The 18,373-nt window shown below is 38.2% G+C and overlaps 1 protein-coding gene across 4 annotated transcripts in view; it reads left to right on the top strand.

The window, feature by feature from the left end:
- PTPRZ1 (protein tyrosine phosphatase receptor type Z1) overlaps nt 1-18,373 on the top strand; it is a 181,472-nt gene that overhangs the window by 40,885 nt on the left and 122,214 nt on the right. For all 4 annotated transcript variants that reach the window (XM_036328840.1, XM_036328839.1, XM_036328843.1 and 1 more), the window contains exon 2: nt 17,150-17,215. In XM_036328840.1, coding sequence (XP_036184733.1) covers nt 17,150-17,215 — 66 coding nt within the window. The remainder of the gene's footprint in view (nt 1-17,149; nt 17,216-18,373) is intronic.

Genomic DNA, 18,373 nt, shown 5'->3' with positions numbered 1-18,373 from the left:
AGATCATTAAAAAAATAAAGTCTAAATGAAACATGTGACAAAAATGAATTTTCAGTCACTACATTGGAAAGTCAAGAAAATCGTTCTGCCTTGTCCAGATATAACTACATAATGAATCAGTCAAAACGCTGGCAGCTATTTTAACATACAATCCACCTGTAACCTATTTCATAACAGGCTGCCAACTCATAAAGTTGCCAGGTTTTCCTGCTTTATAGGATAGATATGTACACGTGGGGCTAATTTTGCCTCGGAAAAAAGTATTTGTTTTAGAAGACACAAAGTGAAATAAGGCTGTTTCAAAGTTTACACCAAAATAGATGACTTAGTCAGTCTAGTCATCACAGCTAATTAGATGTTCTGAGAGTTTGCTACATTCCTATTTTGCTATGGCTCTTGTTTTTAATTTTCTTGGTAGTTGAAATGCTCAGATTGCCTACCATGTGTAGGCTTGGTTATGATTTTCTAAACTTAGCTCAAAAATATTGTTAATGCTACTGTGCAATCTCTTGTGAATAAAGATAAGCTGTTATTGTAAAATCTAAAATAAGAAAGGAAAATGGGTTTCAAATTTTTCTTTACCCAGTCTTCAAAACATAAATTTGGCTTGGGCTGGTTTGGCTCAGTGGATAGAACGTTGGCCTGTGGACTGTAGGGTCCCAGGTTTGATTCCAGTCAAGGGGCATATGCCCAGGTTGGAGCTCGATCCCCAGTAGGGGACGTTCGAGAGGCAGCCAATCAATGATTCTCATCATTGATGTTTCTATCTCTCTCTCATTCTCCCTTTCTCTCTGAAATCAATAAAAATATATTAAAAATAAATAAAACATAAATTTGTCTCTATTTGGCTTTAGAATTAGAGATACTGTTTCAGAGATGCATATACATTTTAAATTTTTTAATATTTAACTAATACAAACATAAAATACATGGAAAACTTTAAAACATATTAAAAAATAAAAATCGCTCCCAATGTGGCCCCACATAGAAACTTACATTTCTGAATATATGTAATATTATAAAATTTTTTACCGTAACTGTTGATAAGGTTTTATATTGTGTGCATTTCTCCAAATCAATAAATACATTATTTCATATTATGAACATTACATCATTTCTTTAAACTTCCCCTCACTTATTGTACATTAACTTATTTTCCAACTGGTCACTGTTACTTTCAATGTTTTGAACATCGTGGAACATGGCACTTTGTTCTTATCTCTGTTAATCTTTTAAAATATTCTCCTTGAAATGAAATTACTGTCTCATAGGATATGAAGATCCTTAAGAATCTTGATGACTCTTGCCAGCTTACTTTTCAGAAAAGTTATACTTGTTCATACTTCCACCTGTATATTAAGAAACATCTCAAGATAATTTGGGTGTCACTGAATATTTAAAAGAATAATAATAATAATAAACCTTTGACAGAAATGCTATCTTAGTATTATTTTAATTTTTGTTTCTTTGATACCCAGTAAAGTCTAACAGTTCTCTCTAGGTTTATTAATTATATTTTCATTTTAGAAACTTGTCTGTTCATATATTTGCCTTTATTGACTTGTAAGCATTTATATGTTTGGAACATATTGTCACATTTGTTGAGTGCATTTTAGCAGTTACCAATAGTTCAACATTTGTAATTTGCATTCTACTAAGCATTTTTCTTACAAGTTTTGAATGTTATGGAGTCAATACTATAAATATTTTTATTATATCTTTTGTTTGTGTGTACAAAGGTCTTCCCCATCTTATAATAGATTAAATATTTACTTATATTTTTTTCTTATAGTTTTTGTGAATTCTTTTTTAATCAATCCTTAATCCACTTGGATTTTATTATTGTTATTTATTTATTTTTAATCCTCACCCAAGGATAGATTGCCATTGATTCTAGAGAGAGAAAGGAAGAAAGGAAGAGAAACATCAGTCAGTTGCCTCCTGTACAAACCTGGACAGTGGGTCAAACCCACAATCTAGGCATGTGTCCTGACTGGGAATCGAACCCACAACCTTTTGGTGTACAGGATGATGCTCCAAACAACTAAGCCACCTGGCCAGGGCCACTTGAATTTTATTTTGATACTAGAGGCCCCGTACACAAAATTCGTGCGGGGGAGGGGTTCCCTCAGCCCGGCCTGCACCCTCTTGTAATCCAGGCCCCTCAGGGGATGTCTGACTGCTGGTTTAGGCCCGATCCCGCACGGATCCCTGTGGGATCAGGCCTAAACTGACAGCCGGACATCCCTCTCACAATCCGGGACCGCTGGCTCCTAACTGCTCACCTGCCTGCCTGCCTGGTCGCCCCTAACCACTCGCCTGCCTCCCTGATCACCCCTAACCACCTCTGCCTGCCTGCCTGGTCGCCCCTAACCACCTCTGCCTGCCTGCCTGGTCGCCCCTAATCACTGGCCTGCCTGCCTGATTGCCTCTAACTGCCTCTGCCTGATCACCCCTAATAACTGTGCCTGCCTGCCTGATTGCCCCTAACTGCTGCTCACCTGCCAGCCTGCCTGATCCCCCCTAACTACCTCTGCCTACCTGCCTAATCATCCCTAACCACTGGCCTGCCTGCATGATTGCCTCTAACTGCTTGCCTCCCTGCTTGATTGCCTCTAACTGCCTCTGCCTGCCTGATCACCCCTAACCACTCTGCCTGCCTGCCTGATCACCCCTAACCACCTCTGCCTGCCTGCCTGGTCGCCCCTAATCACTGGCCTGCCTGCCCGATTGCCTCTAACTGCCTCTGCCTGGTTGCCCCTAATCACTGGCCTGCCTGCCTGATTGCCTCTAACTGCCTCTGCCTGATCACCCCTAACAACTGTGCCTGCCTGCCTGATTGCCCCTAACTGCTGCTCACCTGCCAGCCTGCCTGATCCCCCCTAACTACCTCTGCCTACCTGCCTAATCATCCCTAACCACTGGCCTGCCTGCATGATTGCCTCTAACTGCTTGCCTCCCTGCTTGATTGCCTCTAACTGCCTCTGCCTGCCTGCTTGATCACCCCTAACCATTCTGCCTGCCTGCCTGATCGCCCCTAACCGCCTCTGCCTCAGCCCCCGTGGCGACAGCTTTGTCTAGAAGAATGTCCGAAATGACGTCTGGAAAGTCATTCTGCTGTCCAGACTAATTAGCATATTATGCTTTTATTATTATAGATGTGTAAAGTGTGACTAAACTGCTTTTTCAAAATAGCCAGTGTTCCCCAAATTGGTTGAACTTTCATACTTTTCTTATTTGACTGTGATGTTTCCTTTATCATGGATTAAACTGGTATCTATCCTAGGTCCAATTTTGGTGCTCTATGCTTTGTTAAATTGATCTGCATATCAGTTTATCTTTTAGTGATTGCTTAATCAAGCCCCCTTATTTCACTCTTTTTCTTAACTGTGTTATTATTATTTTTCATTTAATTTCTACTGAACTTTAGAATAACTTTACTGATTAAAAACACTCCATTGAGATTTGACCTATTTATTGACATGCAAAGAACTGATATCTTCCCGAAATCCTGTGCTTCTACTTAAGGATGTCATAGTTCTCCTTATTTATTTACATTTTATTTTATGTTAATAACAGGTCATATCTTTATTTATAAAACATCTTCATATTTTATGCTTTTCACAGTAAATGTAAATGGAATCCCTTTGTATCCTTGGGAATTTTGGTGTGCCAGTTGTCCAGAACTTCCTGAGTGATCCTAACCATGGAGGGACACAGACATCCTTGCTCTACTCCTAACTTCACATGGGCATAAAACTGAACAGCAGAAACATTATTTAGATCACTGAATATTAACACACTATCATTTAGATATCACTATAATTGTATATAATAGAATAATAGTATATTAATGCATAACACATTTTTGTACTAGTGGCCCAGTGAATGAAATTTGTGCATTGGGGGAGGCTGTGTTCCTCAGCCTGGCCTGCACCCTCTCCAATTTGGGACCCCTCGAAGGATTCCTACTGCCAGTTTACAGGGATCAGGCCTAAACCAACAGTCGGACATCCCTCTCGCAATCCGGGACTGCTGGCTCCTAACCACTCACCTGCCTGCCTGATTACCTCTAACCACTCTGCCTGCCGGCCTGCTCGCCCCCAACTGTCCCCCCGACCCCTGCTGCCGGCCTGCTTGCCCCAAATGCCCCCCCGCCAGCCTGATCACCCCAAACTGCCTCCCCTGCTGGCCTGCTCACCCCTACCTTCCCTCCCCACTGGCTTGCTCATCCCCAACTGTCCCCCTGCTGGCCTGCTCACTCCAAACTGCACCCCTGCTGTCCTGATCACCTCCAACTGACCCCTCACTGATGGCCTGCTTGCCCCCAACTGGCCCCCTTGCTGGTCTGGTTACCCCCAACGGCCCCACCCCCCACCAGCCTGATCACCCACAACTGCCCTCCCCTCTTGGCCTCCAACAGCCTCTACCCGCCACCATGGCTTTGTACAGAAGAACATCTGGAAGGTCTTCTGGAAGGTCTCCCAGTCTAATTAGCACATTACTCTTTTATTAGTATAGATATATTTGTCTGTAAATATGATTATAATTGCAGATATGAGTAGGACCAGGTAAAATTTTATAGAATGGGCCTTTTATTACAGATAGTTTGCCATATATGCATTTTTTCTAAAGAAGTAAAAATTACTTCAAAAAATTTTTCAGGAAGACTTTGAGAAATTTACAGTATCTGCTTTTCTTCCAAGGAAGTTGTCACTTTTATGCCAGAGTGAGAATTATTTGTATGTCAGCATTGGGCCACTGTGACTGGGGAGCACTTAGCTTGACTTGAGAGTAATTATTTTGCTCACTGGCTGGGAGGGAGGGTGTGTGGCAGAGGAGATAAATACTCGGTTCTGGATTACTCATAGATTGCTGACTTTCTGGATTGATTGTCCACCTTCTATTGACAGACAACTACCCTGGGAGAGAAATGAGATGAAACTCTCTTTTCATTGCAAAAAGCATTTGAATTCCTAAGGTGTGATAAGGCCACCCAGCCATCCGCAGTCAAGGTACACATTTTCATGGAGGATGTTCCCACTCTTGAATAAATTAAAACAATTTTTTTCTTTTATTTTAAACATTCTTCTATAACTGTTTTCTTGTTACTTAAAAGCTAGTTTTTTTGAAACTACTTCCAAAGCTTTTCAAGCTGCATATGTCCTTGGAATGAATTTATAAATAAGAATTGAGCACGGCCGGTGTGACTCAGTGGTTTAGCATTGACCCATGAACCAGGAAGTCACGGTTTGATTCCAGGTCAGGCCACATGCCCGGGTTGTGGGCTTGATCCCCAGTACGGGGCTTGTAGGAGGCAGCCGATCGATGATTCTCTCTCATCATTGATGTTTCTATCTCTCTCCCTCTCCCTTCCTCTCTGAATCAGTAAGAATATATTTTAAAGAGAGAGAGAGAGAGAGAGGGAGAAAGAAGAGTATATATGTTTGTAAATAAGAAAACATGTATTTGATGCTCTTAGAAAGTCTTATTTTCTTTCGTTAAAACTTGTGCAGTATAAGGAACTCCATAGATTCTCTTAATTTGAAGAAAGTTAGAGGGAAAGGTACTAATTCAGAGTTCCTTGGGAAAATGTGTCACTTATATATTTTTTATGTTTATTTTTTTAATCAAAAACTGAAATATTTTCTATTCAGAAAATATATTTGGATCTAAATATCTTCTGTAATTTTAACCCTAAAATATCAACTTAAATATTTTAAAAATGGTTGGGATGTTTGTTTTTTAAAATAAGTTAGGTTACTGGAGTTCTACATGTTACTGATCACCTGGGGTAATTTTCTGATTGGAAAATTAAGAATTATAGTCAGAGGGGAGGACATGAGAATTTTTAAAGAACATATTCAATTTACTTTAGAAGTCAAACCTCTCTTATCATGTGACTTGTTTTGTATGTTTCTTAAACTATTTTATCACATAAGCATTGCTGCTATTGGGACAAGCAGTGACAGTTGATTCGGGTCATTTGAATGTCCACTGTCTGTTTTAATTTGTATGTTTGTTTTGACTCTGTCATATGCTCAAACTTCAGTGGAAGTCATGAGAACCTATTATTTTTGCCTTCTCCCTCCTTTACGTTGGAAATATTCTTTTTTACTCAGAGGGACCTTAACTTTGATGTAAGGGATTATTTCCGTTGCCAACTTTTTTCTTCTTTGCCATGTAAGACAGTTGTTGTGAACTCTTCAGTGATGCCTTCCCTGGGATATTTGCAGATGTGGTTGGGAAAAGTCATTTCATCCCTGACCTTTGCATGTCAGGTGCTGGGGTGCCGGGGTGCCCCCTTGTCTGCGCCCTGGCTCTCCGATTGTGATGCGGCTCTCTCTCCCTCTGATCGCCTGTGGCCTGACTTTCCAATGGCAATCACCGGCTGGGGGGCTGGCAAAGGCGCCCAGCTCTCAGATCCAGGGCCAGGGGGCAGGATCTTGCCTGCTGCCTGGGTTTCCGATCACTGTTCTTCCGTCCTTCCCCTTTCGCCTCCCATAATTGTGCCTATGTATGCAAATTAACTGCCATCTTTGTTGGCGGTTAACCGCCATCTTTCTTGGCAGTTAATTTGCATATCACCCTGATTAGCCAATGGGAAGCGTAGCAAAGGGATGGTCAATTACCCTTTTTGTCTTTTATTGGATAGGATATTGGTGAAGTCCGTGTTTTCTATTCACATTCATATGCTTTTTCTTCTACAGATTTGATTCTCTTCCCACTTTTAGTATTATTTTAGCTCCTTCTTCTAACAACTATGTTCACACATGTTGTTATTTCTATCTTTGATCCCATCACCATTATTTCATCGACAATTGTGTTTTTCTCTTATAGTGGAATAATTTCACTGTTAGTTGTTGTCATAAACCTAGGTAGTTGTGATAATTATAGCCCTGTACAATAACAATGAATTTGTGCCATTTTAGTGTTTCCTTGGTGTGGTAGAACACAGTTGACAGGGAAAATAAAAAGTGTTGCTTACTCCCCTTCAGACTTTATTTTATACATAAAGCTCAAACTAGCTTAATGGAAACTTTCATCACCCATATAATTTAAGTCCAAGGAATAAATTTTCCAAAGTTAAATCAACTTTTCATTTTAATATTAAGAATGTAGAGAATGTTTTAACTGAACTGTTATGAGGCTATAAAACCCTACTATTAACTGAGAACATATCAATGATTTATTATTATGTGGAAAAAAACAAGTCACCAAATAATGAAGTAGTATAATTCAATTTACATAAATTATAAATTCATTACATAGACGTAATATAACATGCACAAAATTATATTGGCTGTAAGAGATGGGATTATAAGTGACTTTTAAAATTATTTTTCTTATCTTTATTTTTCTAACTTCTCTGGAACAGGCATGTGTTATTGCTCATGTAATACAGATTAAAATTATTCATATGTTTTTGACAGAAAAGGCCTCAGCTTTAAGGATACAAATAAATACATTAGGTTAAACTCACACATCTAAGGAGTATAAGAAAATACACTGGTTACTTTTTCAAGAAAAGCTTGTGAATATTTTGAGCTTTCATTGAAAAGTTTTCAGTAGCTTTAGTAGATAAATTGCCAACATACAAACCCTTTTTAGGGAAGCACACACAGTACTCAGTGTCTAGGGAACAGTAATATCTAATTGCTCACCTCCAAGTCTGTCCTTAGTCCTATGAGAAATGTGTATTTAATTAGATATCTGACTACCAAAATAAGCATATGGAAGAAATATCTCCCTTTGTGCTCTTATTTAATTATCTTTTATATCTATTACTAGAGGCCCAGTGCATGAAATTCATACACTTGGGGGCAGTGGAGTCCCTCAAGCTGGATTGAGGGACCCCACCAGTGCAAGATCCTGGCTGGGGAGGGACACAGGAGATTGGTCAGCTGGGGAGGGACCGTGGGAGGGCTCCAGGGCATGTCTGGCCTGTCTTGCTCAGTCCTGATTGGCTGGACCCCAGCAGCAAGCTAACCTACTGGTCCCAGCATCTGCCCCCTGATGGTCAGTGCACGTCATAGGGACTGGTCAATTGGTCGACTGTCTGCCCCCTGGTGGTCAGTGCACATATAACGAGCGGTTGAGCCGCCTTAGCATATCATTAGCATATTATGCTTTGATTGGTTTAATGGCTTACCGGATGAACATACACTAAGCATTTTATGCTTTTATTATATAGGATTATATAGGATATTTAATTTTTCCATCTCTCTGGATAATTTTCCCATTTTCAGTATAGTGTCTCAAGAATATACTTTTTCATCTTTTTAACCTTATCTTTAAATGAAAAGTCATCTGGACTTTAGTAATTCATCTCTTTTCAGAATTCCTTTTTGTTATCAATATGAATTAAGTACCCTCTTATTTGGCATTAAGTTGTAAATTTAAGTTTCAAGACTGTAAGCAGTACTTTAATTTTTAAATCTTTATAGAGAAGAGAAAAACCAGTGGAATTCTTCTTACTAACACAGAACAGTAGCTGAAATTGGGAAACAAATGATTTAGGGGGAAATTTATATATAAGTATAAATTTATATATACTTCTTTAGGGAGTTTTATTATATCTGAAGAATAAACAGGAAGTATTATGTTTGAACTATAATAGTATCTTAAACAAGCTTATTACCTGAATCATCGTACTTAGCTAAATTATGTTTCACAAATGTCTTTGCACATATACTGGATAAAAGCTTATTATCCACATTGGTAAAGGCAGGCTATATGATGACACAATTTGACAGTAATATTGAATGACAGGAAAATCCAGAGAAAATCTGCCGTGTATGACATATAGACTCTCTACTATATCATGGGCAGATTTAATTTTACTTGGAAAGTTTGCCTTAGTTATCTAATCAGGGTTTTGGTTTAGGTCACTTGGATCATAAACTCAGCTTGCTTATCAAACAAAGATATTATAATAGAATACTGACGAAATAAAGGTCTTTCAAAGCTAGGTGATGTGTTCACAGGTGTTCTTTAATCAACTGCTAATTCTCTTCTTTTTCTTTTTTTTTTTTAATATATTTTACTGATCTTTTACAGAGAGGAAGGGAGAGAGATAGAGAGTTAGAAACATCGATGAGAGAGAAACATCGATCAGCTGCCTCCTGCACATCTCCTACTGGGAATGTGCTCGCAACCCAGGTACATGCCCTTGACTGGAATTGAACCTGGGACCTCTCAGTCCGCAGGCCAACCCTCTATCCACTGAGCCAAACCGGTTTCGGCAAATTCTCTTCTTAAAGGAACTCATATTTCTGATTTTTTTTTCTTTTCTGAGAGGGAAGTTCTATTATTTTGTTTCTAGTAATAGATGGTTAATGACTGCTGTAGCGATCGCCCTTTTTATTCCTGCCACTTCAGTCTTATGGGTGTCTGACTGCCACATTATTTAGTGGGTGGTAATTGCTCCAATGACACTAAACTGTCTTCAGGTTTTCCAGGTCCCTCTTCGAGCAGATACCAGCCACCTAAATTTCTTTACCCACCCACCCCCAACCTCTTTCACTTCAATTAGAAATATTTATTGCATTATTACACAATCTTATTCTTTTTTTACTAAATATGCTTTTTATTGATTTTATAGAGAGAGGAAGGGAGAGGCATAGAGAGAAGCATCGATGAGAGAGAAACATCAATTGGCTGCCTCCTGCACACCCCCTACTGTGGATTGAGCCCTAAAACTTGGCTTGGTCCCTGACCGGGAGTCGAACTGGTGACCTCCTGGTTCATGGGTGGATGGTCAACCACTGAGCCACACCAGCCAGGCTACTTACTCTTCTGTAATTCCCTTTAAAATATACACAGTATATGAAATATACTTATACTTTCCAGTTAACTCAGCAGACTATTTCCTTCCTGTTTTTAGAAGAAATGTAGATAAGAGGAGAGAGTTGGATGAAAACAAAAAGTATGGAAATTGATGTGACTTTTGTATCATGGTGAGCTGTCACCAAGAATAAGTTCCTAGTGACCTATGCAGACCCTACATGAGGGCCCAACTGGCCTTTTAAACCTTTGGTTTCAGCATTTGCCACTGCTTGGTGCGCATGCCTTCCTCTGCTTGAACCTGTCAGTCCCTGTCTCCCAGTCTCCTTGTCAGTCTTAACCAAGGGCTTTAAAGATTCACCTCTAAGGTATTTCTCCTCTGCCTTTCCAGATTTCTGCCATCAACTGACTTCCTTCCCCTCCTCTGAAGTTCCTTCATGATTGTCTTTTAAAGGCTGTGAAATTTGTTAGTATCATCTACTTTAGCAAAGTCCATTAGAGAAATTTAGTTTTAGAATCCTAGACTTCAAACTTATATCGGTGGTTATTTTTCACCAAAAGCTTTTTTTTTTCTTTTTCTTAAAACCACTGAATTTCTTCTCCTTATCATAATATTTGGCCACTTTATAGCATTAAAGAGAGTGTGTGTATTTTGTCAGAGCACTGTTGCTAGATTATGTACTTGGATACAGACAATAAAGTAGAATACATGATAGTCAGCAAGAAGCAGAGACTATTTTTAAGTTAAGGGCAAAATCAGGCATTTTTGTAATTCGAAATATAATGATATTTTAATAGGAAGTGAGCACTCTGATTTTGTTGTAAAAACCTGAGCAAAAATGCTAATTTTACCTATATCTTTTATAGACATATTTTATTTTTCTTTATGTTCTTTGAATATAAAATATATATATAATATATATATATATACATATACATACTTGCATATATCTACGTGCTCAAGGTAAGTATAAGATCGAATATGTTGCAACAAATACTTTTACGGTTACTGAAATAAAATAAAGCAAATTTCTCTCCGTTTTTTGTAGTAGATTATAAAACCATTTTATGAAGAATATTTTAGGACAAATTTTAGAGTAGCCTTAAAAAATACTTTCTAATGTATATTTTCTTGTGTATCATGTGTGCAATTCATTTCTGAAATTTATTTCTTAGTTTTAACACTACAGAACACACCAAAACAGACCTGGCAAATACATTTAAATAAAAAGAAAAATATATAAAACTAAAGAAACTAAAATTCCCAGAAACAGAAACAGAAGGCTATTTTGTTATTTTAATTGGTTTAAAAATATTTACTTGGATAGATTCTGTTTTATATACTGATTTTCAAAGTATATAATGCAAGAAAAACAGTGACCCTAGCTTTTTTCTTGTTCATTGGAGCTATCACATCTTATCTATCAGACCTCTAAGGAGATACTCTCTCACACTCAAGGACTATGCAATTAGCATATGAATGTGTACTGGGTTGTTTGAAGTAACAAGAGAATAATACGGAAAGGAACTGAAGGAGCTACCAACACCTGGGAATCTTGTATTGGAAAAAAGCTTGCTTTTTTTTTTAAATAATAATTCTTTATTGTTGAAAGTATTACACATGTTCCCCTTTTCCCCCCCCATTGACCTCCTCCAGCCCATCTCCACCCTCCACCCCACGCCCTCACTGCCCCATTGTTTGTGTCCAAGGGCCATGCATATATGCATACAGGCTCCTAGGTTGATTACCTTCCACTCATCTACCCCTGCTACTTCCCTCTGAGATTCCACCCTCTGTTTTATTTCTTAATGTAAGCAATTAAAAACCAAGGACAAGTGCTCATTGTTTGAGCCCTACAAGGAAAACTAAAATTTGCTATTTGCTGTCATCTTTTAGACTGAATCATTTAAACAAGAATTTACTGTTTTATTTATTTCAATGTAATACTTGCTAAATGTAGGTTTTGTATGGTCTTTGATCGGAAATCATCAAAATGCATTAGAGGACAAAAAGTCTTACATTTAAAAATATTTATATTTATAATATATAATAGGATGAAAAACCTGTTCCCTGTGGTCAGTGCAAAGTTTCAGAGGAAAATTACAATTGATAGCCAGTTCAAATCAGGTATACAGTCAATTCTCAGTCATTTATATATCTAAATAATTTCTGTAATGTTTTGTTTTGTTTCTTTTGAAGGTATACATGCTATAGTGGTTCCTGCTCAGGCAACATACCTTTGGATAGTAACAAATAGCTCAGGATTGTTAGAGTCACTGATACTGGGGAAGGCTCAGTGGAGTAGGAGGCAGGAGCTGTGCTTATTGTGTTCATTTCCGTCACTACCTTTACACACCACTTATATTTCTTTGGCATAAATTACCTTACTGTAAAATAAGAATTTTTTTAAAATATATTTTTATTGATTTCAGAGAGGAAGGGAGAGGGGAGAGAGATAGAAACATCAATGATGAGAAAGAATCATTGATCAGCTGCCTCCTGCACGCCCCCCATTGGGATCGAGCCCACAATCCAGGCATATGCCCTTGACCTGAATGGAACCCAGGACCTTTCAGTCCGCAGGCTGATGCTCTATCCACTGAGCCAAACCAGCCAGGGCAGGAATTTTTTTTTTTTTTTTGTAGACTGTTGAGGTCTGAGTCAAATGACCTTTGAGACGTTTTCTAACATTTAATTGTATATATTCCTTGATGATCATGAAGAAACACTTTAACCATAAATGACCACCATACTATGGGATAACTCTATTTGATAAATGAAGTAGGAACCTAATATTTAATTTTTAAGTAGAAAAACAAATACATACATACATGTTAATATCAATTCTATTCACAATAGTCCCCCCCCCCCCAAAAGAAACAACCTAACTATTCATCGGTTGATGAATGGATAAATAAAATGTGATACATCCATTGTCAAAACAAAAATTGTACCAGACAGGGTTAAACAGCAAGGAAGACTTTATTCAAAGCTATTGCAGTTGGGAAAGAAGCCATAATTAAGTCTGAATTCAACTCCATTGAAGTAGAGGGGGTAAAGTTGGAATGAGCCCTAGTGGAAAAGTACTGCAGGACAGTAAGGGGAAAATCATACACCATTTGTGTTTGCCAATTGGCTTTATTCAAAGGAAAAATAAGTGCATAACTTTATGGCAAAGGGGTAGTTTTTGCAACTTGGAGTAGGCACCCCAATGAAGTTAGGCTCCTACCCTCTCATAGAAACAGGAGATAAGGGTGCTATTTCCTTTGATGATTACATTTCAAAGAGAAGATTCCCCTGTCCTTGAGAGTACATTTCTGATAGTAAAAGTGCCACGTGGCTAGGAAAAAAGACTTACATCTCAAAGGGACACAGAGAGAATTTACCACATGAGTTTTCTAAACTCTACGAAAAGGTAGGTCAGGGGCCTAGAGTCAAGAAGAAGCCAGTCCAAAGTTTATTCAAGCCGAGGGGAACTTTAAGACCATTTTGGTCACCATACACTGAGTATTTTTAAGGCAATGAAAAGGAATGAAGTAACGATCCATGCTACAACATGGATGAACTTTGGAAATACTAATTATGCTAAATTAAAGAAGCCAGTCACAAAAGACCATAGATTGTGTGATTCTATTTATAGGAAATGTCTAGAATACCAAATCTATAGCGACAAAGTAGATTAGTGGTTGCCTAGATCTGAGGGTTTTGGGTGTTGGGTTTGGAATGGCAGCTATATGTTTTTTGAGGGAAAGTAATGAAGATGTTTTAAAATTGTACTCTGAATGTACAACTCTGTGAATATACGAACAGCTATTAAATTGCACACTTTAATGGGTGAATTGTATGATATGTGAATTACATTTTAATAAAGCTGTTATAAAAACAAGTAAGTGTTGAAATGTGCTACATGGCCAATGGAATATTTTCTAGTATTTATGGTTATAAAAATTTTTAAATAAAAACAAAACCCTTATTTCTCCAAAGTATATTTTTATTATCCTATGGATTCATAATGTATATTTCTCATAGCTGGCCTGCTTTTCAGTTTTTATAAAATAGTTTACCAATTATTTATTACCATGTTGAGCTAATCAGAGAGTATGTGATGTAGGAAAAAGGAAAATAATTTCTGAAATGTCCTTAAGATATTTGCTTCCCTGAAATTAGGAACTGTTAATAAAGAGAAAACAACTGTTTATTGAGAATTTTAAAAACACAGTTTTTTTCTTAGCTATTGAGAATATCAGTATAAGTGTGGAATGGAATGGAATGGAATGGAATGGAATGGAATGGAATGGAATGGAATGGAATGGAATGGTATGGAATGGTGTGGTATGGAATAATATGGAATGGAATGGAATGGAATGGAATGGAATGGAATGGAATGGAATGGAATGGAATGGAATGGAATGGAATGGTATGGTATGGTATGGAATGGTATGGTATGGTATGGTATGGTATGGAATAATATGATATGGTATGGTATGGTGTGGTGTATGGTATGGTATGGATGGTATGGTATGGTATGGTATGGTATGGAATGGAATAATATGGAATGGTATGGTATGGAATGGTATGGTATGGTATGGTGTGGTATGGAATAATTGTATGGTATGGTATGGTATGGTATGGTATGGTATGGTATGGTATGGTATGGAATGTTATGGTATGGAGGTATGGTATGGTATGGAATGGGATAATATGGAATGGTATGATATGGAATGGTATGGTATGGTGTGGTATGGAATAATATGGTATGGTATGGAATGGTATGGTATGGTATGGTATGGAATGGTATGGTATGGTGTGGTATGGAATTATATGGAATGGAATGGAATGGAATGGAATGGAATGGAATGGAATGGAATGGAATAATATGGAATGGTATGGTATGGTATGGAATAATATGATATGGTATGGTATCGTGTGGTGTGATATGGTATGGTATGGAATGGTATGGTATGGTATGGAATGGAATAATATGGAATGGTATGGTATGGAATGTTATCGTATGGTATGGTATGGTATGGTATGGAATAATATGGTATGGTATGGTATGGTATGGTATGGTATGGTATGGTATGGTATGGTGTGGTATGGAATAATATGGTATGGTATGGTATGGTATGGTATGGTATGGTATGGTATGGTATGGAATGTTATGGTATGGAGGTATGGTATGGTATGGAATGGGATAATATGGAATGGTATGATATGCAATGGTATGGTGTGGTATGGTGTGGTATGGAATAATATGGTATGGTATGGAATGGTATGGTATGGTATGGTATGGTATGGTATGGTATGGTATGGTATGGAATGGAATGGCATGGCATGGCATGGCATGGTATGGCATGGAATGGCATGGAATGGTATGGAATGGTATGGTATGGAATGGTATGGTATGGTATGGAATGGTATGGTATGGAATGGTATGGTATGGTATGGAATGGTATGGAATGGTATGGAATGGTATGGTATGGAATGGTATGGAATGGTATGGAATGGTATGGTATGGAATGGGATGGAATAATATGGTATGGTATGGTATGGTATGGTATGGTATGGTATGGAATAATATGGAATGGTATGGTATGGTACAATATAAATAAATCCTTGCATTCCAATGAAGGCTTTATTGACAGATCCTCAATTTCTGAATAACATTCTATAAGTTCTCTTGTAAACTATTTGTAGCCATTTCTACAGAAACAGTTTTGTCAACACTTATCAGGGTTTGGAACCTGATTTATTTGAAAGGATTTATTTGACCCACAGAGTACTAATGATAGTGCAGTCTGGGTGTAAGGGACAATGGCACAAGGAGGAGCAGGATCCATCCAAACACCCCCATTTTCTGGGTGCAGGCATGACTCCAGGCAAAATTTTGAATTTTGCAGAGTGAGACTGATTTTAAAAGGTTCTGGAACCAATTTCTACTTGTGGGGCCGGGGGGTTCCCACACCAACAATTCTTGGACACCAACTGGGTGTCCTACAATTTTACTCAATTCTGACACTATCTACATGGGAGAGCAGCCGATCGTACAGGGTTAGTCCTACAAGATTGTCCCTACCTCTTCAGACACCAGTCTCCAAATCCATATTTTCACCTGTGCTTCTGACCAACTGGCTGAGGTTTAGAGTTCCAATGACCACCTCCTCCGGTTGCATTAATTTGCTAGAGTGACTCACAGAACCTAGAAAAACTTTTTACTTACTAGATCACCAGATTATTATGAAAGAATATAACCCATGGACGGCCAGATGGAAGAGAAGCTAGGACAGGTATGGGGAAAGGGCTCAGAGTTTCCATGCCTTCTCAAGGTGTGCCTCTGTCCCCAAGTCTCCACATGTTCACCAACCAGGAGTGTCTCCAACTGGGAAGTTTTCCAAACCCTCTTTGAGTTTTTATGGAGGTTTCGTTACATAGGCATGGTTGGTTAAAACACTGACCACTGGCACTTGGTTCGTCCTCCTGCTCCTCACCACTCCGCAGGGGATGGGCGAGAAAGGGACTGAGAGTTCCAACCCTCTAACATCAGGTGGTTCCCAGGACCATTGGTTGGTGAGTGTCCTCATTAATCTAAAAAAGACACGTTTATGGCTCTCTACAATTAAGAAATTCCAAGGTTTTAGGAGCTCTATGCCAGAAACAGTGATGGAGACCAAATATATATTCTTACTATAAATCACAATATCACAGGCTTTTACCCACTTTCTTTTCTATACCTCCTTCCCCATGTTCTAAATCTAGAGACTTTCTTTCTAGTCATGAGGCATCTCTAAGCTTTGAGGATGCCCTAAGCTTCCCATTGTGCTACCCAACTCAGGCATCTCTGTTTCTCCAAGGGACAGGTTTACCTACACTCTCTAACATAACCTTTCTCCCAGCCAATACACACACATTTACATTCCCACTTTCTTCAAGGCACCTTATTTAACTTTGTATTGTAAAAGAAGCAAACTTTCAGAGCATGGTAACCTCTGGGTCTCCCAGAAGCATTTACAGATAAAACCTGTGTTTTTATAAACCCAAAAGTATTACTAATAATCAATAGGATTTTAAGCATTAGACTTAGGGAATGGGAAGAAAAATTTGAAGATAGGAAAAGTTGAACTGCCTGACACCCATCTCTCTTATTGCCTCCTAAAATTTACACTGTCTACAAAAAGAGCAACAATGGAATCTATAACGGTAGTGATTGGGATTGGGAGGAAACATTGGGAAAGTGATGTGGTAAGGATAATCAGGAACCATTCATGGCATGGATAATTTGACCATCTTACGTTTTGGGTGTTTTTTTTTTAATTTATTCATGTTTTTCTATACATTAATTCTTGTTTTTTTTCTTGGTTATAGATTGGGCTTATGGATACTATAGACAACAGAGAAAACTTGTTGAAGAGATTGGCTGGTCCTATACAGGTAAACATATTAACATATAATGAGTTTCAGAAGAAAATTTTATTGGCTTTTTATCTATTTTTATATGTAATAGGAAACTTTGTACTCAGATTATCTTTTTTAACTTAGCTACATGGATATTCATTTAGATTAACTAATACAAATGTTATATGCAAAATGATCTCTAGTGGATTTCCCATAAGCAAATTTGTTAGTGTGGAGATATTGGCATCAAATAGAGCTGGATGTGAATCCCAGTTCTACAGTGGCTTTATCTCCTTGGGAACTATGCATAAACTACCTGAGGCTCATTTTTTTCATATTTGAAATGGAGGAGTATTCTGGACATTAAGATAAATGAAATTTGAGCAGTGCCTTCTTATAAACAGGAAGCTCTCAAGAAATGTTACTGCTATTGTTATGATGACAGTAGTGATTTTTTTATTCATTTAACAAATACTAATGGGATTTTTGCTCTCAGAGGGGTTTTCCTTCTGAGTTACTGTGCTGCACTCATTGGAATTAGGTCCAAAATGATTTTTTAGAATTGCCAACCTTGGCTTAGAGCATCATGAATATCTGAAGGTGGCTTCACATGGTTACAACCAGACATCATGGTCAGAAACCCTAGGGCAGAGGAGAAGCTCCAGGCCTGATGGGCGGCATCTGGATGGGCCATGACATGCCTGGCGACCATCTGAGACAGTGTTGAGTGGTAGAGGAGTGGAGAGGGGTTGGGGAGCTGAGTGAAAAGGTGAAGCGATTAAAAAAAAGCCACCCCAAACTCATAGACACAGACAATAGCATAGTAATTACCAGGGGAAAAGGGATAGGGGGAGATAGAGGAGGGTAAAGAGGGGCCAAGTGGTGATGGAAGGAGATGACTTGGGGTGGTTGAACATACAATACATTATACAGATGATGTGTTACTGAGTTACACACCTGAAACCTATATAATTTCATTAACAAATATCAACCCAATAAATTCAATATAAAGGGGAAAAAAGAATAAAATTGGATGGATAAAATGGAATCAGATTGAAAGGGCTTTAACATGAATATAGCCAATTTGAACTTTATTTTATAGGTGAAGGGCAACAGCACCATGGATTTTATAGATAGGTGTGCATTTTCTATTTTTCTATTCTTTCTTTAAAAGTAGTAAATATTTGTTGTACA

Source organism: Myotis myotis, unplaced genomic scaffold (assembly GCF_014108235.1).
Source record: "Myotis myotis isolate mMyoMyo1 unplaced genomic scaffold, mMyoMyo1.p scaffold_m19_p_11, whole genome shotgun sequence".
In the NCBI taxonomy this organism is placed as follows: Eukaryota; Metazoa; Chordata; class Mammalia; order Chiroptera; family Vespertilionidae; genus Myotis; species Myotis myotis.
Note: the sequence above shows the minus strand (reverse complement) of the source record. Positions and strands in the feature narration are given on the sequence as shown.